The sequence below is a fragment of the Ovis canadensis genome, chromosome 4 (assembly GCF_042477335.2).
Source record: "Ovis canadensis isolate MfBH-ARS-UI-01 breed Bighorn chromosome 4, ARS-UI_OviCan_v2, whole genome shotgun sequence".
NCBI classification, from domain to species: Eukaryota; Metazoa; Chordata; class Mammalia; order Artiodactyla; family Bovidae; genus Ovis; species Ovis canadensis.
The window spans coordinates 128,101,948-128,128,743 of record NC_091248.1 but is presented as its reverse complement, the minus strand read 5'-3'; the positions used below and the strand labels follow the sequence as shown (position 1 = coordinate 128,128,743).

The window sequence follows — 26,796 nt, the reverse complement described above, 5'->3', positions numbered from 1 at the left end:
GGTTAATTTTGTCCTCCCATAGTTTTTGGCCCCTCTATTGGATAAGGTGTAATGGGTTCTTCAGTAGTAACCAGGAGCTGTAGGGCTCTAGGGGCTGAAAAGCTTCCCATCACAAGGGTGCACTCCAGTTTAGTGAGTATATCTCTTTCCAATAAGGGAGTAGGACACTCAGGGACTGCCAGAAACTGGCGGGAAAATATTTGTCCATCCCAGCAACAAAGAAGTGCTCAAGTGAATCTTTTTGTAATTGTTTTTCCTGGAGCACCCAAACTAGTACAGATTTGGGAGGAGAAGGCTCCGGAGTAGGAAGTCAGGTAGAGTAGGCAGCCCCTGTGTCAACCAAGAAATTCTCAGACCTATCTGCCTCATCCAATTGTGCCCTTGGCTCCATCCCCATGGTGGTTATCTGTGACAGGTGGGCTGGCTGGGGTGAACTGCTTCAGTCCTGTTGAACCATCGTGAGGGAAGGCTTGGTGCTTGACCTTGAGGCTCTTGGGTGCCCAGGGCAGAGTGCCACCCAATGTCCCAGTTGATGGCATTTGTAGCAAGCCGTTTTAGGAGACTTGTCACAGTTTAGACTCTCTTTGTCCTAATGCCCCACCAGCTTATAGGTTAGGCATTTGCCTCATGCCTTGTCCTTTAAGGACTCAGGGTTTGAAATTGGGCTTCCCTGGAGGGTAGCCAGCATCTGGGCATGCCTTGCCTCTTTCCTTCTCTCCCTTTCCTGGCCTTGGCCTCTTTCTCCTGTTCTCTGTTATAAAAGGTATTGGTGGCTGTCTGGACCATCTCATCTAAAGAGGAAGCAGGGTCCTGCTGCTGTAGCTGTTGTAACTTAATTTTGATGTCTGATGCAGATTGGGACAGGAATTTGTCCTTTATAATCACCTGTTCCTGTACCCCAATGTTCATCGCAGCACTGTTTATAATAGCCAGGACATGGAAACAATCTAGATGTCCATCAGCATATGAATGGATAAGAAAGCTGTGATACATATATACAATGGAGTATTACTTAGCCATTAAAAAGAATGCATTTGAATCAGTTCTGATGAGATGGATGAAACTGGAGCCGATTATACAGAGTGAAGTAAGCCAGAAAGAAAAACACCAATACAGTATACTAACATATATATATGGAATTTAGAAAGATGGCAATGATGACCCTGTATGCAAGACAGCAAAAAAGACACAGATGTGTATAGCGGACTTTTGGACTCAGAGGGAGAGGGAGAGGGTGGGATGATTTGGGAGAATGGCATTGAAACATGTATACTATCATGTAAGAATCGAATCACCAGTCTATGTCCAATGTAGGATACAGCATGCTTGGGGCTGATGCACAGGGATGACCTGGAGGGATGTTGTGGGGAGGGAGGTGGGAGGGGGTTCATGTTTGGGATCGCATGTATACCCTTGGTGGATTCATGTCAATGTATGGCAAAACCAATGCAGTATTATAAAGTAAAATAAAGTTAAAAAAAAAAAAATCACCTGTTCCTCATAAGATTCTAAGTCCAGATTGGTAAACTTTAGGAGGGCCTCTTTTAGCCTTTCCAGAAAGGCAATGGGGTTCTCACTGGGCTCCTGAGTTATTGCTGAGACTGGGCATAGTCCAACAAGTAATAGGCTTCCTTCTATTTCCATGGGTGGACTTTCTTAGGGGTGAGTCTTTCTGAGGGTTAGCCTACCCAGTACTGCTGCAACCTGAGAGCCAGGCATCCCTAGGTCAGGGTGTAGATCCCCAGGCAGGCTGAGGGGTAACAGCCTCCTGGATATGGAATCCCCTGGCAGGTCAAGGCATGAATGCCTCCCAAGAATTGGGTCCCTGGGTAGGTCGAGGCATGACGACCTCCTGGGACCCTGGACTGGCAGATCCCAGAGCAGCTTGAGGCATGACAACCTTTCAAGGACCAGACCCCTAGGCAGGTCAAGGCAGGTTGACCTCCTGGGACCTCCGGACTGGAGTTGGGCATCTCCAAGGTCTCCAGTGTGACCACTGCTGGGGAAGATTAAGGGGTTGTAATTTTAACTCATTGCCAGTTTGTTCGCCACAGATGGGAAGAGATATCATGATGTAAAGCAATCCAAGCCTGCGCCCTGGGACTGGGAAACAGTGAAACAGTCACAAGCCTTGTCCTCTTACTGTTCTAAGGGATTTAAGTCATTGATTTCTTCCCCTAGTCCTCCTTAAGAGCAGGGTGTCTCCACAGGTAAACATTTCATTGTCATAGACCCACTTTAGGTAATAACAGAAGTAGTGACAAAGGAGTGGGTTATCTGGCCCTGATGGAGCAACATTGCCTACACGGGGACAGGGTCCTGATTGTAGGAGTTAGTAATGGCTTAAGAACAAATTTGTCAAGAGGCAACAGACCAAATGTTCCAGAAAAGTGGAGTGGAGATTTGATCCAGGGGTATGTTTGTAACTTTAGGAGAAGGGTGGTAAAGGTTTGAGCCCAAACAGCCTGCAGGGTTAACTCCCAAAGTGGCAAACATTATCCCTGGAAGTCCAATTGCCTTTGAAGGGATGCCAACTGATGGACTTCTAGCAGGTATTGTGTGCCTGTCTCCCACTCTATGGGGTTCACTAAGAGATGCTGATGTTGCATACGTTGTAGGAAACATGGAAGATGAAGGCCTGAATATCTAGATGGACTGGATATTATACAGTATTTCCCTCCCAAGGGCCAGCTATTTTCTGGTTGTCCCTCCAGAAGATTGTAGAGGTAACCTTGTGGGCCTGGACGGGGCTCAGGAAAAGAGCATGAAACAGGAGGGAAGGGGGCAGGGCACAACCTTTGAAAGAATCACATAGCACAAGGGCATAACATACACCGACTGAAATCAGTTGTGTCCAAGATGACAAGTCAAATTCAAGTAAACTTTAATCTCCAATCTGAAAGCCAAAGACACACCCAGAGGTGGCAGGACAGCTCTAAGTCACCATCAAAAGATGGAGGAGTGGGTGATTCCCCAATGGTTGGGATGATCCTCCCCCTCATCAGCATATGAATTCATTTTGGCTAGCAAAACCTAGCCAGGCAGCATTCCATGGCCCAAGCCCTTGTCTTTAGCAATGGCCCACACCCTAAAGAGTGCACTTCTCTCTGAATCCTAACAAATTCACCTCTTACTTATTGCTTTGTCTCTCACTGAATTTTTGCAATGAGACATCAGAGCCTGAGCTTCATTAGGTCCTGAAGCCAGGCATCCTGGGTTTTGGCCTGTCTTGAGTCCCAGGAGAGATATGAAGGAAAGAAGGAAAAAGCAGTGGGGAAAACGTGCCAAGGAATCCCCTTCATAGCCTGCTGGAAAATCCGCTAAATATCTGCTAAAAATCTGCTAAATATCCAAAATCTGACCGGTGCTCACAGTTTTCATTGGCCTGATCCTTGGCACAAAGAAGAGTAAGGACAGCTGAACCCCCACCGGCTTGGGTAACAGCTACTGGGGCTCAGCAGATAGTGCCTTTGGGACATATCAAAGACTAGCCTCTCAAGAGTCCCTGAACTGTGCCCACTCTGCCCATCTGTTCATGGGGGGTTCGAGGAAACAAGGAATGAGAGATTGTAACTGAACTGAGATTTCGTTAGGCATCTGTCCCTACAGCCATAGGAGCGAGGACCTCCTACCCTAATTGGAGGTCTTCTGGAATCTGAGACTGAGCTGCGTGAGCTTTCTGCTGAGTTCATTTTTCGCTGTCCCAGTTTCCAGCACGATGGGCCTCTTGTCAGTTTCCTTGAGCTGAGGTTTCTTCTTGTTCTGCTTCTACTGTGGGAGCTTTTGCTGAGTTGGGCTCCTGCTGTAGTTGGCCTCCACCTTGCGGGGGCCACGTGGAGGTTCTTTCAGCCAGGTAAAATCCGAGTCACAGCACCATAGATGTCAGGCGAGTGTATGCTCCTCAGTTCTCTCTCATCACAACAATGATTTGAAGTGACAGACATTAAAGTCCTTGGCGTGTCACAGCTCTAAGGTCTCGAACAGACCGTGTTGTAGCTCTTAGACAAATCAGTTTTACAGCTCTGTGTTACACCTCTATTTTATTTAGAAAATAGCAGGAGAATCCATCCTCCAGGTGTGAGGGCATGCCGGCCCAAAGACGTGAACCAGTGCTGAGAGAAAGATACGGAGAGAGAGAGAGTGAGAGAGGCTTTTGGCTCCTCCTTTGGCTCCTCTTCTTATGTTTTTTTCCTGCCCATGGGCCTGCCCTATGTAAACTGGGCTAGCCAGGAGTGCTGTTTGTACTACCTGAGGTCCTCACTCAGGTCCTCAGACCTTTCTTTGACCTTGGTTTGTTCTATTTTCATGGGATTTTCCCTTCCTTGTCTTTTAGCCACTGCCATTTTGGACACCTGTTTCCTATTCTAACTACCTAACACTATCAATAGTGCATGAGGTTCCCTTTTCTCCACATCCTCACAAAACTTGTTGTTTCTTGACTTTTTGATGTAGTCATCATAAGGTAAAGGAACTAGAGAAGGCAAGGTTCGGAGAAAGAATGAGACCAATACTCTACAGAAACAGATCACCTTTAATAAGGCGAGAAGGGGCAGCAATCAGACCACGGAACTGCTGCACTAAGTTAAGAAGAGAGCGGTATATATAAAAAACATATGTATGCAGAGATATATTGTTTTGAGGGGGTCTGTTTTTCCTCAAGATTACTTTTGATTAGCTCACTGTCAACCACTGGGGCAAGGAATTCCTGAGACAGGCCGGAGACTGGGATTGGCTGGGAGCTGAACGTAACCAAGCTTCATGTTCATTCCTTTCTTCAGGTAGAAAGTTCTTTATTCTGTATAAAATGGTGGGGAGGACCTAGAGGGGAGTTTTAACTCCAGGCTATTTTGAGCCAGGTAGCGTTCCTTCATTCCTGGCCCTAGGGAATATATAGAAAGAGAAAGAGAGATGGGCGTTGTCAATGTTTTGGCTTCTTCGTGCTGGTAAATGAGGGGCGGGGGCTTGTGGTCTGGGAGGAAGGAAGTCTAAGGCCCGTAATGTTGATTTTCCATCCTAGCTGCCAGGGTCTTGAGCAGAAGAACAGTGCTGACTTGATGTCGAGAAATGGCTCAAATTCAGTCCTGGAGGAATCCCTGGAAAAGATTAAACAAACAAGGTCCAAATATGAATAGGAGGATAATGAATATGAATGGTCCGAGAAGGGGCAAAACCCAAGGCATCCAGTTCCAGTCTGTCAATCATGACTGCCAGGAGTTGCTTAATTTCTGGCCAATTTGATAGGCTCTATCTGTAAGGTTTTTTGCAGCTTCCTGGACAACACCCAACTGGTTGGCATAGAAGCGGCAGGATTCATCCAGAAAAAGGCACAACCACCCCCCCCCCCCCCTTTTCTACAGTTAGTAGATCTAATCCCCTTCTATTTTGTAACACTAGAGCCGCCAAGGAATCAAGTTGATTTTGAATAATTATTAGACCTTGGGACATTTCCTAGAGGCTGTCTGATAGATCGTTAGATAGTACCTGTAGTTTTGGATGGAGGTGGTTAGGCTGGCCATTCCTGTTCCATTTCCAGCCGCTATTCCTAGTCCCACTAAAAGGGGAATGAAATGAATGGCTTGTTTCATTTGCTTGTGAATGAAAGGAATAGGTAGGGGTTGATCATTGGGGGCTATAAAAATGTTAGGACTGGAATATATCAGGGTGCAGGTTCCAGTCCAATCAGTAGGTAAACAGAGATATGTAGATGCCGCACACAAGAAAAACAGGCCAGGTGTCTCAACATAACAGCTGAAGTTGATGGCTAAGAGGAGTCGATGGGGAGGGGGTTTGATCTTTCGTTCAAGAATGGTCAGGGCCCCTGCTAAGGTAGCCCCAACGATGGGAGAAGTGGAGGACTATGCTAAGGGAAATCGTCCTATAAAGCTTAAAGATTGTCCTGTAGGACCAGAAATATATATAGCCTTTCCAGTGGCAAAGAGTAAAGTGAAGGTATGGTTACACATGGGTTTAGGGATTATGCCCAGGGATTGGTCATATGAACTGTTTTGGGAATGTCTAAATATGCAAAAAGGAGCTGGTTGTAATAGTCTTACTTTCTAGGTGATAGAGCCTCATAGGAGATTTACTGTTGTAGGAGGGAAGGTCAGAGAGTAAAGATTCTAAGACTTTGTCCGAATCCAGATTTGATCACTTGTGTGAAGATGTTTAAGATATGAGATGAATAAAGGCTCCCCACGATATGAGTATTGTAAGGATATGTTACCAGTGGTCAAGTCGAGGATGGATATGGGGAGGGCTGAATCTCTTAGAGGAGTTATGGATAGACATATCCAGCAGTCTTTAGCCAATCATGGGTTAGCAGCATTGAGAGTATGGGTTACATTAAGGATCTGGAGTAGATAGTTGTGGTCAGGGTTTTGAAAGAGTTCTTGGGGCAGAGGAAAGGAAAAAGATAAGAAGATGCTAACCAGCATTTGGGTAAGTGAATATAAGATAGACTACTATGCACAATTGCACTCACCTCACACCCTAGCAAAGTAACACTCAAAATTCTCCAAGCCAGGCTTCAGCAATTCATGAACTCCCAGATGTTCAAGGTGGTTTTACAAAAGGCAGAGGAAGCAGAAATCAAATTGCCAACATCCGCTGGATCATGGAAAAAGCAAGAGTTCCAGAAAAACAACTATTTCTGCTTTATTGACTATGCCAAAGCCTTTGACTGTGTGGATCACAATAAACTGTGGAAAATTCTGAAAGAGATGGGAATACCAGACCACCTGACTTGCCTCTTGAGAAACCTGTGTGCAGGTCAGGAAGCAACAGTTGGAACTGGACATGGAACAACAGACTGGTTCCAAATAAGAAAAGGAATACGTCAAGCTGTATATTGTCACCCTGCTTATTTAACTTCTAGGCAGAGTACATCATGAGAAATGCTGGGCTGGAAGAAGCACAAGCTGGAATCAAAATTGCCGGGAGAAATATCAATAACCTCAGATGTGCAGGTGACACCACACTTATGGCAGAAAATGAAGAACAAAAGAGCCTCTTGATGAACATGAACGAGGAGAGTGAAAAAGCTTAACTGAGCTGAACTGACTATGGATAAAAATTGGATTTCAGAAGGGTAAAAGTTATAAATGGTTCCCTGCAGCCACAGGGTGAAGATATAATCTTCAACGTGTTCAAATGTGGATCCTTGATGACTCGAGACCCAGATATCTGCCGGGAGTTGTTCCAGAAATAATTGTAACCGTGAAATCAACAGGCTCATCCATCACCAGTTGGGGCCGGTGGAAGCCATGAGAACTTTAGAGCTGTAGGGTCTGTGTGAGAAACTTGATAAGTATTAGTCTGGTAAGCATTCTCATCATTGGGCTGCATAACCTTTTTAAGCTGAGTGATGTGCTCCCAAGGGGTGGTTTCTTTTTTATTTTAAATATAAATTTATTTATTTTAACTGGAGATTAATTACTTTACAATATTGTATTGGTTTTGCCATACATCAACATGAATCCACCACAGGTATTCTTTTAATTTTGCAGCGGTAGGGGCCAGCAGAATACTTGTAGCGTCCTTGCCATTTAGGGGTTAGATCTGAGTGGGACTGAACTGTCATAGAGAATTTGTCTCTTATTTGGAGGGATGCGTATGGAAGATTGGAGAGTGGTCGAGGTTATCTATATGTTGCCAAAGGGCATCGTGTATCTGGGCAAGTAAGGGAAAAGGAAGGTGGGATGGCAGTTTGGGACTGTCCTGGGAGGGGAGGGTCTTAAAGGTACTATGGGCCACCAATACATGGCCTCGAATGGACTGATATTTACAGGGTTTCTTGGTAAGGCCCAGACCTTTAAGAGGTCTAAAGGGAGGAGTTTAATCCAATCTTGATGGAGTTTGATTGTTAATTTGGTCAGAGTTTCATTTAGGATTTGCTTGTCTGGGGAGGCCTTACAAATAGCTGTGAAAAGAGGAAAAGTAAAAAGCAAAGGAGAAAAGGAAAGATATAAGCATCTGAATGCAGAGTTCCAAAGGATAGCAAGAAGAGATAAGAAAGCCTTCTTCAGCGATCAATGCAAAGAAATAGAGGAAAACAACAGAATGGGAAAGACTAGAGATCTCTTCAAGAAAATGAGAGATACCGAGGGAACATTTCATGCAAATATGGGCACAATAAAGGACAGAAATGATATGGACCTAACAGAAGCAGAAGATATGAAGAAGATGTGGCAAGAATACACAGAAGAACTGTACAAAAAAGATCATGACCCAGATAATCACGATGGTGTGATCACTCATCTAGAGCCAGACATTCTGGAATGTGAAGTCAAGTGGGCCTTAGAAAGCATCACTATGAACAAAGCTAGTGGAGGTGATGGAATTCCAGTTGAGCTGTTTCAAATCCTGAAACATGATGCTGTGAAAATGCTGCACTCAATACGCCACCAAATTTGGAAAATTCAGCACTGGCCACTAGACTGGAAAAGATCAGTTTTCATTCCAATTCCAAAGAAAGGCAATGCCAAAGAATGCTCAAACTACCACACAATTGCACTCATTTCACATGCTAGTAAAGTAATGCTCAAAATTCTCCAAGCCAGGCTTCAACAATATGTGAACCGTGAACTTCCTGATGTTCAAGCTGGTTTTAGAAAAGGCAGAGGAACCAGAGATCAAATTGCCAACATCCACTGGATCATGGAAAAAGCAAGAGAGTTCCAGAAAAACAACTATTTCTGCTTTATTGATTATGCCAAAGCCTTTGACTGTGTGGATCACAATAAACTGTGGACAATTCTTCAAGAGATGGGAATGCCAGACCACCTGACCTGCCTCTTGAGTAATCTGTATGCAGGTCAAGAAGCAACAGTGAGAACTGGACATGGAACAACAGACTGGTTCCAAATAGGAAAAGGAGTATGTCAAGGCTGTATATTGTCACCCTGCTTATTTAACTTATATTCAGAGTACATCATGAGAAATGCTGGACTGGAAAAAACACAAGTTGGAATCAAGATTGCCGGGAGAAATATCAATAACCTCAGATATGCAGATGACACCACCGTTATGGCAGAAAGTGAAGAGGAGCTAAAAAGCCTCTTGATGAAAGTGAAAGAGGAGAGCCAAAAAGTTGGCTTAAAGCTCAACATTCAGAAAACGAAGATCATGGCATCTGGTCCCATCACTTCATGGGAAATAGGTGGGGAAACAGTGGAAACAGTGTCAGACTTTATTTTGGGGGGCTCCAAAATCACTGCAGATGGTGACTGAAGCCATGAAATTAAAAGATGCTTACTCCTTGGAAGAAAAGTTATGAGCAACCTAGATAGCATATTCAAAAGCAGAGACATTACTTTGCCGACTAAGGTCCGTCTAGTCAAGGCTATGGTTTTTCCAGTGGTCACCCATGGATGTGAGAGTTGGACTGTGAAGAAGGCTGAGCGCCAAAGAATAGATGCTTTTGAAGTGTGGTGTTTGAGAAGACTCTTGAGAGTCCCTTGGACTGCAAGGAGATCCAACCAGTCCATCTTAAAGGAAATCAGTCCTGAATATTCATTGGAAGGACTGATGTTGAAACTGAATCTCCAATATTTTGGCCACCTGATGCAAAGAGCTGGCTCATTTGAAAAGAGCCTGATGCTGGGAAAGATTGAAGGTGGGAGGAGAGGTGGGCGACAGAGGATGAGATGGTTGGATGGCATCACCGACTCAATGGACATGGTTTTGGGTGAACTCTGGGAGTTGGTGCTGGGCAGGGAGGCCTGGCATGCTGCAGTTCATGGGATGGCAAAGAGTCGGACACGATTGAGTGACTGAACTGAACTATACTGATGTTCCCTTTATGTCCAATTCCTGGAGAATTTTAAATTATAAATGGATGCTGAATTTTATCAAAAACTTTCTCTACATCTATTGAGATAATTGGATTTTTTTTATTCTTCAATTTGTTAACATGGTATATCACACTGATGGGTTTGCAGAAATCGAAAAATCCTAACATCCCTAGGATAAATTCCACTTGATCCCGGTATATGACACTTTTAATGTATTATTTGATTTGGTTTGCTAATTTTTAAAATTTTACTATTCATAAGACTGAAGAGAAAAAGCAAATATTGGCTACAAACTATGAACAAAAAGCAAATACAAACAGCAGCTAACATTCCTGAATTTCTAGACTTAAGCTCTAAAAGGATGTCAACACTCAGGACCCTATGACATGTAATCATGATGTCAATCACCTCAAAACAGAAATCTAGCTCATGCTTTGTTTTAATAACAGAAAGGCATTTTTCATGATGGGCAGAGCTTTCCACAAAGAAAAGCAACACTTGCAATTTATGGAGCCAACAAAAAAGATATTTTTAAAGTGTCCCACTCCTTAATCAGCTATACTCCAAAACAAAATATAAAAACACTTTTTAAGTCTCCCGCTCTAATAGCTGCTCTACTCATCAGTTTTGCTTTTCCTAAATACTTTAACGTTTTAGAATGTTGTTGTTGTTCAGTCACTAAGTGCTGTCTGACCCTTTGCAACCCTATGGACTGCAGCATGCCAGGCTTCCCTGTCCATCACCAACTCCCGGAGCTTGCTCAAACTCGTGTCCATCGAGTTGGTGATACCCTCAACCATCTCATCCTCTTCCCCTTCTCCTCCTGCTTTCAATCTTTCCCAGCATCAGGGTCTTCTCAATGAGATAGCTCTTTGCATCAGGTGGCCAAAGTATTGGAACTTCAGCCCCAGTATCAGTCCCTCTCATGACTATTCAGAATTGATTTCCTTTAGGATTGACTTGTTTGATCTCCTTGCAGTCCAAGGAACTCTCAAGAGTCTTCTGTAACACCACAGTTCGAAAACATCAGTTCTTTGGCACTCAGCCTTCTATATGGTCCAACTCTCACATCCATACATGACTACTGGAAAAACTAGTAGTCATTTTAGAATGTAGGAGTGGGTTAAAAATGATGTTGCATTTTTTCTATGTTTATCTCATTTGTTTAAAATTATGTGCTATTCATTTTCGCATAAACTAGTCTCCTAGTCCTAGCTTTGGAAAATCTGTTTATTTTCTTCACCCACGAAAGTCCAGATACAGAACTGTAAGCTTTCAATGTTGGACGTACTTGCTTTTGAAAAGGAAATATTGCTATGCCACAACCTGTGATCAGCTATCATAAATAATCCACCCACAGAATCTGGGTTGTATGAACGTGATGCTTCTAAATCCTCTTACATAATAGGTTTAGATGATCCAAAGAGCCTGCAATACAGGAGACTTGAGTTCAATCCCTAGGTTGGGAAAACATCCCAGAGAAGGGCATGGCAACTCACACCAGTGTGTTCTTGCCTGGAGAATTCCCGTCGCAAAAAGTTGGACATGACTAAGTGACTTTCATTTTCACCTTGTTTCACAGAGTTAAAAGCTGTCACTGTCATCAGTATTCTTGGTACATCAACAGGGTGCATGGCAGTAAGCTTTCACTCTATTTTCACTAAAAACATCTACAGACTAAATACTGATGTTCTTTGGGAAGCAGACTATCACTTATGTGCATTCTTTTCCATTGGTTACAATAAATTTTTCTTGCAGAGTAAATAAAGATGACCAGCAGCTTCTCAATATGCAAAAGACTGTCAATTTCCAGTTGACCTTGCTAAAATACCATGGGAAGGAAAAAACAATGCACTACTAAATAAATAAATTCTTGAGGGAAGCTGTCAATCATGCCTTTTTGCAATCTATCCTGAACAATTTGCTTCAGGCTCATTTAAAAGGCTGCCTATGGGCTTCCCTGGTGGCTCAGCGGTAAAGAATCCTCCTGCCAATGCAAGAGACACAGGTTCCATCCCTAGTCTGGGAGGATCTCACATACTGCAGAGCAACTAAGCCTGTATGCCACAAGTACTGAGCTTGTGCTCTAGAGCCCATGTGTCACAACTACTGAAGCCCACGTGCCCTAGAGCCCATGCTTCCCAGCAAGAGAAACCCACACTCCCTGCAACTGGAGATTAGCCCCAGTCTCTGCAACTAGAGAAAAGCCCAGGTGCAGCAGCAAAGACCAAGTGCAGCCAAAAAAAAAAAAAAATAAAAATAAAATAAAGGCTACACAAAATTACCCAGCCAGCATTTTTCCTTTTGCCTGGCCAACTCGTTACTCACTGCTCATCAGATAGAGCAGTTTAGGACAGATTCCATGGGAAGCACATGGCACTTAATGGGAAGAAGTCCTCAGAAACAGGGACAGGTAGGGATCTCAGAAGAGACAGGGAGGATTCTCATTGTGCTGGCTGATTTTGAGGAGTTCTTTTCTTACCTACTTACCCTAAACAAAAAGCCTGACTAAAAGCATCAAATATATCATCAAGAGTGTTCTGTATAAAGTGGGGCTGGCTGGTAGGATTTTGCAAACCTGCTTAGCTATTAGACTCTTGGTAAGACTTTGTCTGAAAGGGATTGTCAGAGACCTGAGTGCCATCTGGGGGTGGGGAGGAGGGGTGGGGTGGGCAGGGAAGACAAAGACTAGGGAAGCCCAAAGTGACCACTGCTACTGCCAAGTCGTTTCAGTCATGTCTGACTCTGTGCAACCCCATAGATGGCAGCCCATCAGGCTCCCCTGTCCCTGGGATTCTCCAGGCAAGAAGACTGCAGTGGGTTACCATTTCCTTCACCAATGGATGAAAGTGAAAAGTGAAAGTGAAGTCGCTCAGTTGTATCCGACTGTTAGCGACTCCATAGACTGCAGTCCACCAGGCTCCTCCGTCCGTGGGATTTCCAGGCAAGAGTGCCATTGCCTTCTGCCACAAGCTTGTCTAATTACTAACCTGCACTCAGGAAGCCTCTTGACCTGCTCTTACAGGAGCAGACACAGTATTCTTTCCCTATTTCCTTTCTACTCCCTCTCTAGGGAGCCCTGGGACAGGCTCCAGTACTTCTCATGTAAATGCCATCTCTACCCCTTCACCTCCCGAGGAAGGAAGAGTCCAGATGCTTATCTCCTAAAAGAAGATGGTCATTAAATTTGGGAGCTACTCTACAGTTGGAGAAAACTCTCAAGAGTCCCTTGGACTGCAACGAGATCCAACCAGTTCATTCTAAAGGAGATCAGTCTTAGATGTTCTATGGAAGGAATGATGCTAAAGCTAAAACTCCAGTACTTTGGTCATGCGAAGTGTTGACTTATTGGAAAAGACTCTGATGCTGGGAGGGATTTGGGGGCAGGAGGAAAAGGGGATGACAGAGGATGAGATGGCTGGATGGCATCACCGACTTGATGGACGCGAGTTTGAGTGAACTCCGGGAGTTGGTAATGGACAGGGAGGCTGGCATGCTGCAGTTCATGGGGTGGCAAAGAGTCAGACACGACTGAGCCACTGAACTGAACTACAGTTCAATTCAACAGATACTCATTTAATTCCATATGTGCAAGAAAGCTGAAAACCTCGGTAGTTTCTTCTTTTTGTTTCTGCCTAACTAAAAGCTCTGCTGCATTTATGTACTGACGATGGCCATCAGCTTCAAAGGAACAGTTCTGTCCAGCCAAAAGGCCAACATCTCCCGGGGAGCAGGGGGGTGAGACAATTTCCAGGTCCACGGTACAAAATGCTGCACACCTGAAATTTTAAACAACTGGCTAGACAGTACTCCTCCCTTCCATCTACTCTCAATCACTGGAAAAGCTCAGACCATTAGGAACTACATATCTTTCAAATTTTGAGAGTCTTCTACAAAAGTCATGCCTCACATGCACTGTAAAAGAGATTTTCCTCTTCATTTCTCCAGCACTCTCCCTGGGCCAGGGAGTCCCTCACAGAGGGATTGCACTTAGCCAGCAGAACCTGGATGCCAATGGCCTCATGAACCCTGAGAACTTCTTTCATCATGTGGATCCCTGCTGGATCTAAAAGCTGTGCTGCACAGCAGTCAATCACAATGGTGTGGAATTCTAAGGAGTCATGGGAAAGTCGCACTGAAACTTCATCCTGGATTCCAGTGAGAGCGGCTATTTCCCTTTTGATCTTTTTCTTTGCTACCTTCTTCTGAGCTGCCTATGAAATGATTGGATGGCATCACCGGCTCAACGGACATGAGTTTCAGCAAGCTCTGGGATTTGGTGATGGACAGGGAGGCCTGGCGAGCTGCAGTCCATGAGGTTGCAAAGAGTAGGATGCGACTGAGTGACTGAACTGAACTGAAGTTACTAAGACTGGATTGGGGGACGGGGAAGTTTATAAAGAAGATTTAAAATATTCTCTGTTCATGTAGTAGAGAGCAGATTCAAAGTGGACAACCTTGATGGCTGACTTAGCCTGATAGGTCTTGTAGGCAGACATGGATTCAAAGATTTCAGACTCTTTTGTTGGGCCAAGCAGTGAAGTCTTTACTTCTGAGTGTAGATGATGAGCCAAAACATAGAAAAACCAACCCCAATAAGCAGGCCTATTTCAGTACTTAGTTCAGAGGACAGCACGGTACCAAATGAGATAACTGTATCCATTCAGCTAATTCTCCACATCATCCACGGAATTCTCTAGGCCAGGATACTAGAGTGGGTAGCCATTCCCTTCTCCAGGGGATCTTCCAACCCAGGGATCGAACAGGAGTCTCCTGCATCACAGGTGGATCCTTTACCAGCTGAGCTTCCAGGAAAGCCCCACATCTTGAGCAGATTCTTAAATTTACATAGGGCTCTCCAGAGATCTGGCTTTCCAGGTGGCACTAGTGGTGAAGAATGTGCCTGCCAATGCAGGAGACTTAAGAGACATGGGCTGTATCCCTGGGTCAGGAAGATCCCATGGAGGAGGGCATGGCAACCCACTCCAGTATTCTTGCCTGAAGAAGTTTCATGGACAGAGAATCCTGGTGGGCTATAGTCTGTGGGGTCACAAAGAGTCGGACATGACTGAGCTTCTGACACTTTCACTTTCGGTAATGAATGATCCCCGCCATCACTCCAACGGAGTCTGAGTCCAGGGAGATACTTGGCCTGAGATGTATCAGCTGTGAAGGAGGCACAGGTGACAAATGCCCTCAGCAAGGCATCTGAGAGATAGACTGATACAAAGCCCGCTTGATAGAGCCCATGGCTGCCTGATACACTCCAACCTTAAAGGTTACCGTACTGTCAACTATAATGTCATAGCTGCTTGTGTTACATATCTTGCCTGATGTCTGGCTTAATAATGTGCTCCCACCTGAAACCATTCCCAAAGAAGGCGCAACATGGGCAGCATCACAGACAGCTCCGTACAGTTGTCAGTCAACTACAGCTGACTGATCATAAGGCACAACACTCCAAAATGCCCATAGAGATGTGATGGAGGTCCCCAATAGGAAGTAAACGAAGCCAACGAAAGATTTGTGTAGACCATGGATATGTTCCTGGCCAGGCGAGAGAGAATAAGCAGTGGGCTGGGGCACCAACAAGATGCCCGCAATCAAGACAGACATCACATCCCCTAAAATGTTTTCCTCCAGATTGCATTTTGGGAGCCACTGCAAAACAGGAAGGAAACCAAAAATGATATTTTGGGGTTTGGTTGGATTGCACTGGAAACTGTAGGTTTTGTGGCAAATTGCCTGAAGTTAGTATCTGGTTTCTCTTAAGGCTCCAAGTGGGCCCTAGGATGAGGTCTGCTATGATCATTGGTCTCAAATTGCTGAAAGTTGTTATGTGATTCCTCTTCATGCTCCAGGGGCATCCTTCATGGAGACCTGCATTGTTTATTTCCTTTAAATAAAACAAAGTCCTCAGATGAAAGGTTATCTTGGTTTTTATTTTTCAAAGACATTTCTGGAGATAGATGTTCCAGCCTCCCTGAGCAAGAAATCAGATTGGCGAATTCACACAGGAGCTCTTCATTTCTCAATGCAACTGGTGCAGGACTCTCGTCTCACTTTCTACCTTCAGGCCAAGCTAGCCTGAGTGCATTCCTTCTACTTTGGAATAGCTCTCTGTGATTTCTGGGTCAAGAAACTTTTCCCAACCGCTTGATTCTGGGCCACCCACACACAACCTGCCTTCAAGGAGCATCTTCCACCATGGCGGGACTGAGGGGATAAGGTGCTGTGGGCAGAGGCAGCCCACCTCCAGGCCAGCGTCCCTTTAACCCATCGACCCCTTGCCCACCCATTGCCTGGTCCCTGGAAGAGGAGGGCCCAGCCAGGCAGGGCAGGGGAGTGGCTTGCAGGCACCATCTGAGAGATGCAGAAGGTGACTCTAGAGTGAAAGCCCAGCACGGTGTGTCAATATTTTGTTGAGGACGTTTGCATATATGTTCATCAGTGATATTGGCCTATACTTTTCTTTTTGTGTGTTATCTTTTCTGATTTTGATATCAGAGTGATACTGGCCTCAGATATGAGTTCAGAAGTATTTCTTCCTCTGCAATTTTTTTAAATCATTTGAGAAAGATAACTGTTAACATTTTCATAAATGTTTGGTAGAACTCACTTGTGAAGCCATCTGGTCCTAGACTTTGTTTCTTGGTCTGAATAACACATTCAGTTTCATGATTAGTTATTGTGAATGTGAAAGTCCCTCGGTTGTATCCGAGTCTTTGTGAACCCATGGACTATACAGTCCATGGAATTCTCCAGGCCAGAATAGTGTAGTGGGTAGCCATTTCCTTTTCCAGGGGATCTTCTCAACCTGGGTCTCCTGCATTGCAGGTGGATTGTTACCAGTATCGCCACCTGTCAAGTGGGAGACTGGGTTAGATTTCACAATAGGGAGACTATAGAACTGGTTATTGGTGTATTCATATATTTGATTTTTTCCTGGTTCACTGTTGGGAGATTGTACCTTTCCTAGAATTTGTCCACTTCTTCCATGTTGTTCATTTTATTGGCAAGATTGTTTTAGCTATCCAGGGTCATTTGTGTTCCCATACAAATAGTAAAATTTTGTGTTCTAATTCTGTGAGAAATGCCATTGGTTACTTGATAGAAATTGCATTGAGTCTGTAGATAACTTTGGATAGTATAGAACAGTATCAAGACAGACATTTTCACAATATTGATTCTTCCAATCCATGAACATATATATATATACAGTTGCCTCTTGCCTCTCTGGGCAGCTCTCTAAGATCAGCAAGTGGGTCTCCCTCAGGCTCCTGTCATATCACTGCTTCTGCACTGGGTCTCAGAGCATGAGAGATTTTGTCCATGCCCTTTGAGAGTGGGCTCTCTGCTTTCCATGCCTTCTCGCTCTCCCATGTGTAAGCCCTGTAGCCTTCAAAGTTGCATGTTTTGGGGCTTCTCAGGTGGCTCAGTTGTAAAGAATCTGCCCACAATGCAGAACACGTGCATTCGATCCCTGGGTCAGGAAGGTCCCCCAGAGCAGGGAATGGTTACCCACTCCAGGATTCTTGCCTGGAGAATCCCATGGACAGAGGAGCCTGGCGGACTACAGTCCATGGGGTCACAAAGAGCCAGACACAACTTAACAATGATATAACAAAGTCAGATATTTTGGTGGCTCACCTTTCTTCTACAGGACCCCCCCTCTCTGGGGAGCCAGAAGTGGGGCCCAATCCCTTGCTCCTTGGGGAAAACCTCTGTTGTTCTGATTATCTTCCCATTTGCAAGTCGCCTACCTAGGGATGTGGGTCTTGACCTTACTCCCTCCTATCTGTCTTGTTGTGGTTCCTTCTTTTTACCTTTAGCTGTGGTAAATCTTTTCTACTACTTCTTAGATCATAGTTATTTTCTAGATGCTTATAATTCTGGTGTGCCCATAGGAGGAGTTGCGCTCAGGGTCTTCCTGCCCTGCCATCTTGGCCAGACTCTGAGCGTCAGCACTCTGATTTTGACCCAGTAGTTTTTTCTCAACTTTCACAGCATGCCCCATCTTGTTTCCCTCCCTTTTGTACTACTCTCTGCATGGCCTAATATGGTAGTGACTAGGCAGGTGTGGCCATTCAACTGTAACTTTCAATTAAACAATTTGGAATAAAAAGTAAAATTCAGTTCTTCAATTACACTTCTTACATTTCATGAGCTCAATAACCCATGTGGCTCAGGGCAACCTTACGGAACCACACAAAACAGTTTCATCTTCGCAAAGAGTTCTAACTCTCCTAGATGATCACAGGGGCAGCAGGTCTTTTGCAAGAGTTTGGATGGCTCCGCCCTCACTTCCTGTCTCCTCCTGCCTCCTCCTTTTAATAGCTTTGCATCACCTCCTGGTTCAGCCTTGTCTTCAAAGTAAGAGAAGGGAGCAGGCCCCAGATTTTCTAGGTAAGGGAAGAGGTGTGTTTGTGGGGGTGAGAGGGAGGGAGGGAATTGTGTGATCTGATGGACGGGGACTCCTCCCCTGGATCTATATCTTAAACCTCCTTGCAAACTTGCTCTCAGAATATATTTCTCATTGGGTTTCTCTTTGCTGTTTTAGGCTGTAATCTGTTTTGAAGGCTGAGCCCTACAAATTGATGCCTCTTTCCATGGTGATGGCTCAGAGGATTCTTGTGCAAACAAATGATTCCTCTCACCATTCATAAAATTTATAAGAAAACTTGAAGTTTTCAGGATTAGCATTGACCAAGCAGACAGAATTCATTCTGTGGGAAGCTGGTGGTGAGAAGAGCTCGAGGGGATGTAAGAGGCACAGCTCAGCACTTCCCCTGTTGCAAAACCAGCACACAGAGCAGGACCAGTGAGTCTGTTACCCAGTTAACTCTCTGCTCAGAGCTGCCCCTTTGGACCTGCGTCCTCAGGGACCACCTCTTCCTGGGCCTCACCTCTAGTTGGAGAAGAGAAGCTTTTAGAAGACAGGAGGAGGGAGACGCCAACCCATATTACTGTCTACCATTCAGGAGGAGCAGGGGACCAACTGATGCCTGTTCCTTAAACAGTAGGAGGAGAATCCAGCCATCTAGTGTCAGTGTGTAGACAACGTCAGTCCTCTGGTTTAGTATCTGAACTAGGATAAACAGAACAGCATTAAAGAATGCTGAAGACAGAGTCCACAGACTGGACAGCAGACTTTAAGAAATAACCCAAACCTTGCGTGTTCCTATTTCAGGTATGTTACTCCTTCTCCTAACATCCACAACCAACATCAGCTTTATGAACAAAGCTTATTCTTTAAAATTCTGTGATTTCACCTCCCAGTTTATAAGAAGCTGTTTCCTACTCTTATTCCTAATCAACTTTCAAAAGAAAGTGTTTCAGATTTGTATTTGATGCATTTCTACCAGATGACTCTATCTTTAGCAAATAGCATTTTCAGCCTGTTCTAGTTAAAATCTGCTGTGCTAAGAATTCTTCAAATGGCTTTCTCCATTGCCCAACCTTAGAATGTAGTGAGAAAATAAAACATCTAAAATGTAATGTCATGTTTCAAGAGCAATGTGTTTTTAATAAGGAAAAGATAAGTTTTTTCACAGTCAGATGCAAGCAAGATATAAAGTTCAGTCACAGAGGAGGCAAGAAACAGTGGGGTATTTTTTAATCAATTAATTTATTAAACAAACATTTTTTGAGATCCATGCTTTGTCCAATACTGTGCTTTTTTCCTCAGGAACAAGGGGGTATGCAAGACACAGACGGTTCACCATCACAAAGCTAGCAGTCTACAAGGAGACAGTAAAAAAAAATCAAACCACTTCCTATCGTGGTATGTATTCTATAGAAACTCTTGGGTGTAGTTAGAACAAAACCTGTCTTTTTGGTTGATGATGTGGGTGGAGAGACCCCTCTGGAGAAATAACAAAACACTGAGGCCTCAGCGCTGAGCAGAAACCAGTTGGCCATTGGGTGGGGGTGGGAGTGCTCTGGGGAGGGGTAAGTGCTCCTCAAAGATCTAGGAGTTGGGGGGAGCTTAGAGGATTCAGGGCACACTGAGGAGGCCAGTATGATTAAAGCTTTTTGAGAGAGAAATTGATCGTGCAAGGCCTTTGGGATCATTCCAAGGGCTTTAAACTATTTGAAAAAAAAAAAAAAAAAAGCAATCCATTAGAAAATCTAAATGAGAAAAAAAGCCAAATATCAAAAAGGCATCTGACTATGTATAGAGAGAGTAACATGGAAATATAATTACCATATATAAAATAAGTAGCCAATGGGAATTTGCTGTATGACTCAGGGACCTGAAAACAGGGCTCAGTAACAACCTAGAGGGGCAGGATGTGGAGGGAGGTGGGAGGGATGTTCAAGTGGGAGCGAACATGGTAAACCTATGACTGATTCATGTTGATGTTTGGTAGAAACCAACCCAATGCTGTAAAGCAATTATCCTTTGATCATAAATTTTAAAAAAGGCATCTGACTATTGAGTAGAGGGGGGATTGAAGATACAGTATCATCTGGGAGCCTACTACAGTGCAATCAAATGATAGGATTGGACTCACATGGAGATGGGGAGAAAAGGATAATTTTTCATTTGGGGAATTAAAATCTATAGGATTTGGTGATGGACTGTAAGCAAGTGAGGAAAGAAGTGTTTTAGAGATGACCCCAAGGTTCTTCATGAGCCATTTTGTGATGCCACTTACTGAAATTCGAACCAGGCTGGGGATGAAAGTCGGGGTTTCATGTTGTCCAAATAGGTTTGGGATGCCCACAAAATTGCCAAATGGAGAATCTGACTGGGATAGAAAAGGTTGTAACACTGGGAAGGGTCCAGGCTGCAGACTACATATAAATGGCACTAAGAGTAGTAATTGAATAGAGGAGGGAAGGGCACCCAGAACCAGTGCCAAGGAAGCACCTGAAGCACTAACATCTGTGTAAAGAAGTTTGGCAGTCTGAAAATGAGACTGAGAGCAGAATTAAGTATTGAGAAATAGAAGAGAGATCAACTAGCAAGTTTATGAATAAAGAGAAGATGTTGTTTACAGGAGGTCAATGTTTCCCGTTTGTTCTGCATTTCCCTGACATAACATAGTTCTGTCTCTTTATTCCCAGGAATCCAAACCACAATGGCAGCCCAGTACCTCAGCGACCCCAGGACCAGCCACGGTGAGACGCTGCTTGAGAAGGGCAGCCAGGCTTGGTGGGGAGGGCTGGGACTCTCCTGCCCTGTCATCCAGCCAACCTGTACAAGAGCAAAACATCTTCAACCACATTTCTCAGTTTCCCCTCATTTGCTCTGCTCTCTCACTCTCTCCACCCTCTCTGCATCCTCCTTGTGATGTAGCTTAACAGCGAGCAGGAGGAGAGTTCCAGTACCCTGACTACTCCCGGGCTTGATGAGGTTTCTTACTTGCTACTTCCTGCCATGTGGGCACACGAATCAGGGGTTGTGGCCTCCCAGGTGGTTTCTCTGCCCCTCTCTTCAGCCCGAGAGGACTGGGAAGAAGGAACATGCGGGTGATCAATGCCTCATTCAGGCCCCCAATTTCCTTGCTCCCGGTGGCCTCCCTCTAAGCAACACACTCAACAGACTGATCACTCCCTTTCTCATATAACCCTCCCTCTACCCCTTTGTCCTAGGAATAGACTCTATCATTTGAGCTTTTGCTGGTTCAGCAAATCACTCTGCAATTTAGGAACCTAAAACAGCAACCATTTAGGTGGCTCTTAATTTTGAGGGTCACTCATTTGGGCTGTGCTTGGGTCTGGACCCACCTGGCTAATCTCAGCCAGACTGACTCATGTGTGGGTGCTCGGCTGGTGGTTCAGGATGCAACACAAGAATCTTGGATAGCCTCACAGATGTGTCTGGTGGTCAGCAAGCTCTGGGTTGGCCAGGCAGACAGGGTAACAGGGCCTCGTGTCCCTCATCAAGTAGGCTAGTCCAGGGCAGGTGTAGGGTTCCAAAAATCAGAGAGAAGGCCAAGCACAATGTGTCAGTGCTTTCGGATTCTCTGCTTAACCATGTTTCCATGACCCTATGGTCCAAAGCAAGTCACATGGCACAGTCAGACTGAAGGGTTGGAGAAACAGACTCAGCATCCTGATGAGAGGAGCTGAGAATCCACCTTCCCAAGAGGCACGAGTGCAGAGATGGACTCCTTCGTGGCTATGGCTGCCATCTTCAGAGGTTGCCATCCATTCATTATCAGCACTGGCCAATGGTTATGGTGTTGGCACTGGCCTTGGTGCATTTTCACTGTCATGCCATGAATTTCCTACACCCTCTCTCTAAGGCCAACCAATGCCCTGGGATCTCCTTAGGTTGAAGTTTCTACTGTGAAGCTAACTATTAAGAATACTCTGAATTCTTATGTACATTTTGTCTCAGATAAATCTTAGCCATCCCATATCCACTGTTTGCAGCACTGGGAAATTTACTTCTTTTATCCCAGGATTCTGGTTCTGAAATGGGGAAAACTCTGCCTTAGGGATTCAGGGAGCAGCAAACACTTCATCAGAAAGTGTGTGGGAGATGGAGATTAACTACAGATTTTTGTGGACATCACAGGAGGGGTTTTTGCAAGTTCCTGGTCCTATTTGACTGATATTTTTTCAAGGTTAGCCCACCTCACAGAATAGACTGAAAGGAACAAAGCAGAAGTGGAGACACCTGTTAGGAGACTGCTGAGGCAGGGGTGGTGATGGAATCTGGACTGGAATGATGATCTTCAAACCAGAGACAGGCGAACAGATTTGGAACCAAGAGAACATGCTGATGGGTTGGGTCTGGAAAATGGGGACAGAGGGGAGTCAAGGGTGACTCCTAGCTTTCCAGTCTGAGGACCTGGGTGAATGGTGATGGCTCTGAAAATAAACTGGAGTTGGTAACAGTGTCTATGATGTTGTACATGGGATAATGTAGGCATTGTCTCAAAGCAGAAATGGGTAAATATAACATAGAATTCCTCGTGCAGGAATCAGACCCTTAAGTTCAAGGGCCCGACAGTAAAGTTTGCCTTCTCGGAAAAACAAGCTTTACGTGTGATTGTCAGTTGCCTTCCCTCTGGTCCTGGGTCTATGCCTGACAAATCCAGAGGACTTTGACATTACAGAGATATGCAGAGACTTGCTGAATACCAGCACAGAAAGAGCTGGTAGAAGATTTGGTGTTTAAATTCAGGTTTCAATTGCTGTGCTCTACTGCTCTGATATTAACTTTCAACTTTCCTAGGAAGTCGAATATGCACAGTCAATTTTGTGTTACCTCCTATCTTATGAAGAACAGCTACTGGCAGCAACTCAGAGTCCTCTTCTTAATCACACTGTTTCCTCCTCTATGAGCTGTTTGCTTTCACAAGGTCAGAGTAAGAGCTGAAAGGGATCCTGAAAAATATCTGTTGTTATTCCTGTTCAGTTGCTAAGTCATGCCCATGGAGTGCAGCTTGCCAGGTTCCTCTGTCCTCCACTCTCTCCTGGAGTTTGCTCAAATTCATGTCCATTGATTTGGTGATGCTGTCTAGCCATTTTATCCTCTGCCACCCCCTTCTCCTTTTGCCTTCAACCTTTCCCAGCATCAGAATCTTTTCCAGTGAGTCTGCTCTTTGCATCAGGTGGCCAAAGTATTGGAGCTTCAGCTTCAGCATCAGTCTTTTCAATGAATACTCAGGGTTGAATATTTATTCAGTGGGCCAGAGCCTTGCAGGAGAGACATTTGAAGTTCATTCAAACACTGGATCTTCTGTTTCCTTATGTTCCAGGGCTTGCAAACTCCGGAGATTTCCAGCTGAGACTTGTCTTAGTGGGTAAGACTGGGGCAGGAAAAAGTGCAACAGGAAACAACATCCTCAGAAAGAAAGTGTTTCTGTCTAGCTTTTCGGCTGTATCCATCACCAAGCACTGTGAGAAAGGAAGCAGCACCTGGAAGGGGAGAGAAGTTGTCGTCGTGGACACACCTGGCCTTTTTGACACGGAGGCCCCAGATGCTGAGACTGTCAAGGAGATTACCCGCTGCATGGTGCTGACCTCCCCGGGGCCTCACGCTCTGCTCCTGGTCATCCCACTGGGCCGTTACACACCCGAAGGCCAGAAAGCCACAGAGAAGATCCTGACGATGTTTGGAGAGAGTGCTAGGGAACACATGATTCTCTTATTCACCCGGAAAGATGACTTAGATGGCATGGATTTCCGTGATTACTTAAAGCAAGCTCCTACAGCCATCCAAGAGCTGATTCACAAGTTCAGAGGTCGCTACTGTGTTTTCAACAACAAGGCCACAGGAGCTGAGCAGGAGGACCAGAGGGAGCAGCTGCTGACCCTGGTCCAGGATATGGTGGACAAGTGCAAGGGGAGATACTACACGAATAGCCGGTATCAGAAGACCGAGGAGGAGATTCAGAAGCAAACCCAAGTGTTACAAGAATATTACAGAGCAGAGCTTGAGAGAGCGAAAGCTCAGATAAAACAGGAGTTCGAAGAGGAAATCAGAAAGCTGAAGGATGAACTAGAACAGCAAAAGCGGAAGGTGGAAATGGAAATGCAATTGGCAGAAAGGGAAGCTTACTGGGTTTCAAGGCAGCAAACAGCCAGAGAAGATGTTTTGAGTCAGGATAAGATACTTGAAATCATCCTTAATGTGTTACGAGGTTTTTTTTCTCTGTTTAAGGATTAAACTTCATGAAAATATGTCTCTATTTCCTGCATATTTTCGGGTGGTCCTGCCCCATGTAACTCAGAGAATTCTCCTTTTTCTCTGAGACTGTCAGGGCTAAGGAGAGTAAGCTCACTATTGATAATTGGTATATGTTTGATTGATTTAACAGGGAAGGGATAAATTCTCAACTTGTGAAACTCTGAAGCAGAAAGTATTGATGCTCCCTATTTGTGAATTCTTTCTCAGAGACACCAAGACAGAGAATGCAGGAGACCAAAGAAGATGCCCCCGAGCTTTCTCTCTTTATCCCTAGACGAGATTTCTCCTCTAGATTCTTTCTAGATTGGTGGGTGATCTTCCCCTACAGCTTTTCTCACTTATTTTGTCTTTAGATGGCGCTGATCATCTTACCCATTTAGTTTATTAGAAAGATCGATTCTTTCCTTTAGTTAAGCTTACAGAAGGAGGTACTGATAGAAATCCTTCTAGATGAGTGAAAATTTGTTCACTTACAATTTTACTGAAGGCCTCAAAATGTTCCTTATCAACTGACCATTATGAACAAAGAGTTCTCTGGCAAATAGATTTTTCAGAACTCAACTACTTGAAATGCCAAAAGTCCCAAAAGATATTCAACCAATAATGCTTGGTGTATTCAGATGTATCTGTAGGAAATCTTCGACCAACAACAACCAGTTTGCTGAATAACCAGTTCTCTCCTTTTCCTGTGAAACTAACAGCTGCCCCATGCAGATGAATTGTTTGCTTATTGTTATTTTAATAAAACTTTTCTGTTCTCTCATATTTGTGCAAATTGAATTCCCCCCCTCCACCGCCCCTTGGAGAGCACCACTACTCCTTCTAAGAACACAGGGATGAATTTCAGCTTTTTTGTGAAAGTCCAAGATGATTTTGGTGTAGGCTTGGTCCACCCTCCAGACATCTCCCATCCCCTTTTTCCCCCGGAAGGTTTGAGCCACATTCTCAACCCCTCTGTCAGTCAAAGTCTACATTCTCCTTGGAGTCATCATTATGTACTGGTAGAAATTATGTGTAACCAAGGTTTCTGAGACCACTGTGGCTTTCCTGCTACAAAAATTCTTTTAAATCTATGGATAAAATAGAGACATGCCTGTCCCTTTTCTCCTCTTCCAATGGGTCCTCTTCACCTAGTAACTGTAGGCTTTCCCCAAGCACATTCCCATGTTCTTCCAACATGGTCTGGAGGTCACATGTGACCTATGCCAACTCTCCTTGCTTGGTCATCTTAAAATCATCTTCTCCATGCCCTCACCCATTCTGTCCAAAAGAGGACATATGCCTTGCCCTGACTTCCCCCAAACAAACAGGACTATACCTTTAACACAGCTGCTATCTATCTATAGCTGCCTCACTTTGCTGTACGGTAGAAACTAACATACTATTGGAAAGAAAATATTGCTGTTGTTGTTCCGTCGCTAAAGTGAAGTGAAGTCACTCAGTTGTGTCCAACTCTTTGTGACCCCATGGACTATAGCCTACCATGCTCCTTTGTCCATGGGATTTTCCAGGCAAGAGTACTGGAGTGGGTCACCATGTCCTTCTCCAGAGGATCTTCTTGACCCAGGGATTGAACCCAGGTCTCCCCCATAGTAGGCAGACACTTTACCATCTGAGCCACCCGGGAATTTAGCAAAGACTCAAAGATATGAGAAGCACTTGGCGAAGAAGCACAGGGCTCCAGCAGAGGCAGTCACTCTGAGTGGACAGATTCTGTTTCACTCTGCAGAATGTGGGAGGACTTGGTCTCTACGGTTTTCATCATCAGTGTCTCAATCAAAATTGTTAGTTGTGAATTTAACATGCTATTGTATTACAACTTTATTGTATTACAATAAATACAATATTGCATTAGTAATGTAATATTATAATGTAAATTATAAGAAATTGTTAATTAATAATGTAATATTGTATTTATTATATTAAAACTTGTGTTGTATTGTATTACAACACAAGCAAATATTCAACCAAAGAACCATGCATACCCCTCAAAGAAAATTAAATTCAGGCTTAAGATGAAAAAAGAAAACAAGCTAGCTGCAGTGGTAATTTTCAGTATAAATACATTCAGTTATTCTTGTTCTTGCATCCCAGGTTAATGCTGTAGATGACACAAAGAAAATCGTTCTGCTATTTATTTCCCATCTCATTACTTTAATCATTTCATCAAAATAATGTGAACATGGGTACATGAATACTTGTTTTGTAATAAGAATGTGCAGTGTAAATGTCCCTGAGACACATCCAAGAATGGATTGAAATATATTCAATGTAATTATTCGCCATACTTTAGCACTCACTTTCTTTGAGACTGGAATGAAAACTGACCTTTCCCAATCCTGTGGGGATCGC

At 44.3% G+C, this 26,796-nt stretch overlaps 2 protein-coding genes and 2 pseudogenes across 5 annotated transcripts in view; 1 reads left to right on the top strand and 3 right to left on the bottom strand.

The window, feature by feature from the left end:
* LOC138439614 (GTPase IMAP family member 4-like) overlaps nucleotides 1–25,207 on the top strand; it is a 49,543-nt gene extending 24,336 nt beyond the window's left edge. Inside the window, exons 1-5 of one of the 4 annotated variants that reach the window (XM_069588683.1) lie at nucleotides 18,150–18,197; nucleotides 18,352–18,981; nucleotides 19,480–19,575; nucleotides 20,865–20,918; nucleotides 23,513–25,207. In XM_069588683.1, coding sequence (XP_069444784.1) covers nucleotides 20,879–20,918; nucleotides 23,513–24,423 — 951 coding nt within the window. In that variant the 5' untranslated portion in view covers nucleotides 18,150–18,197; nucleotides 18,352–18,981; nucleotides 19,480–19,575; nucleotides 20,865–20,878 and the 3' untranslated portion in view covers nucleotides 24,424–25,207. Of the gene's footprint in view, nucleotides 1–17,897; nucleotides 18,198–18,351; nucleotides 18,982–19,479; nucleotides 19,576–20,864; nucleotides 20,919–23,512 lie in introns of those variants that run through there. The other 3 variants (XM_069588684.1, XM_069588681.1, XM_069588682.1) reach the window with 3 other exon arrangements.
* Nucleotides 1–26,796, bottom strand: part of LOC138439615 (GTPase IMAP family member 7-like) — a 566,929-nt gene that overhangs the window by 73,999 nt on the left and 466,134 nt on the right. The window lies entirely within an intron of this gene.
* On the bottom strand, nucleotides 13,621–14,475 carry LOC138439066 (sulfate transporter-like; annotated as a pseudogene).
* LOC138439065 (sulfate transporter pseudogene) lies at nucleotides 14,636–15,748 on the bottom strand (annotated as a pseudogene).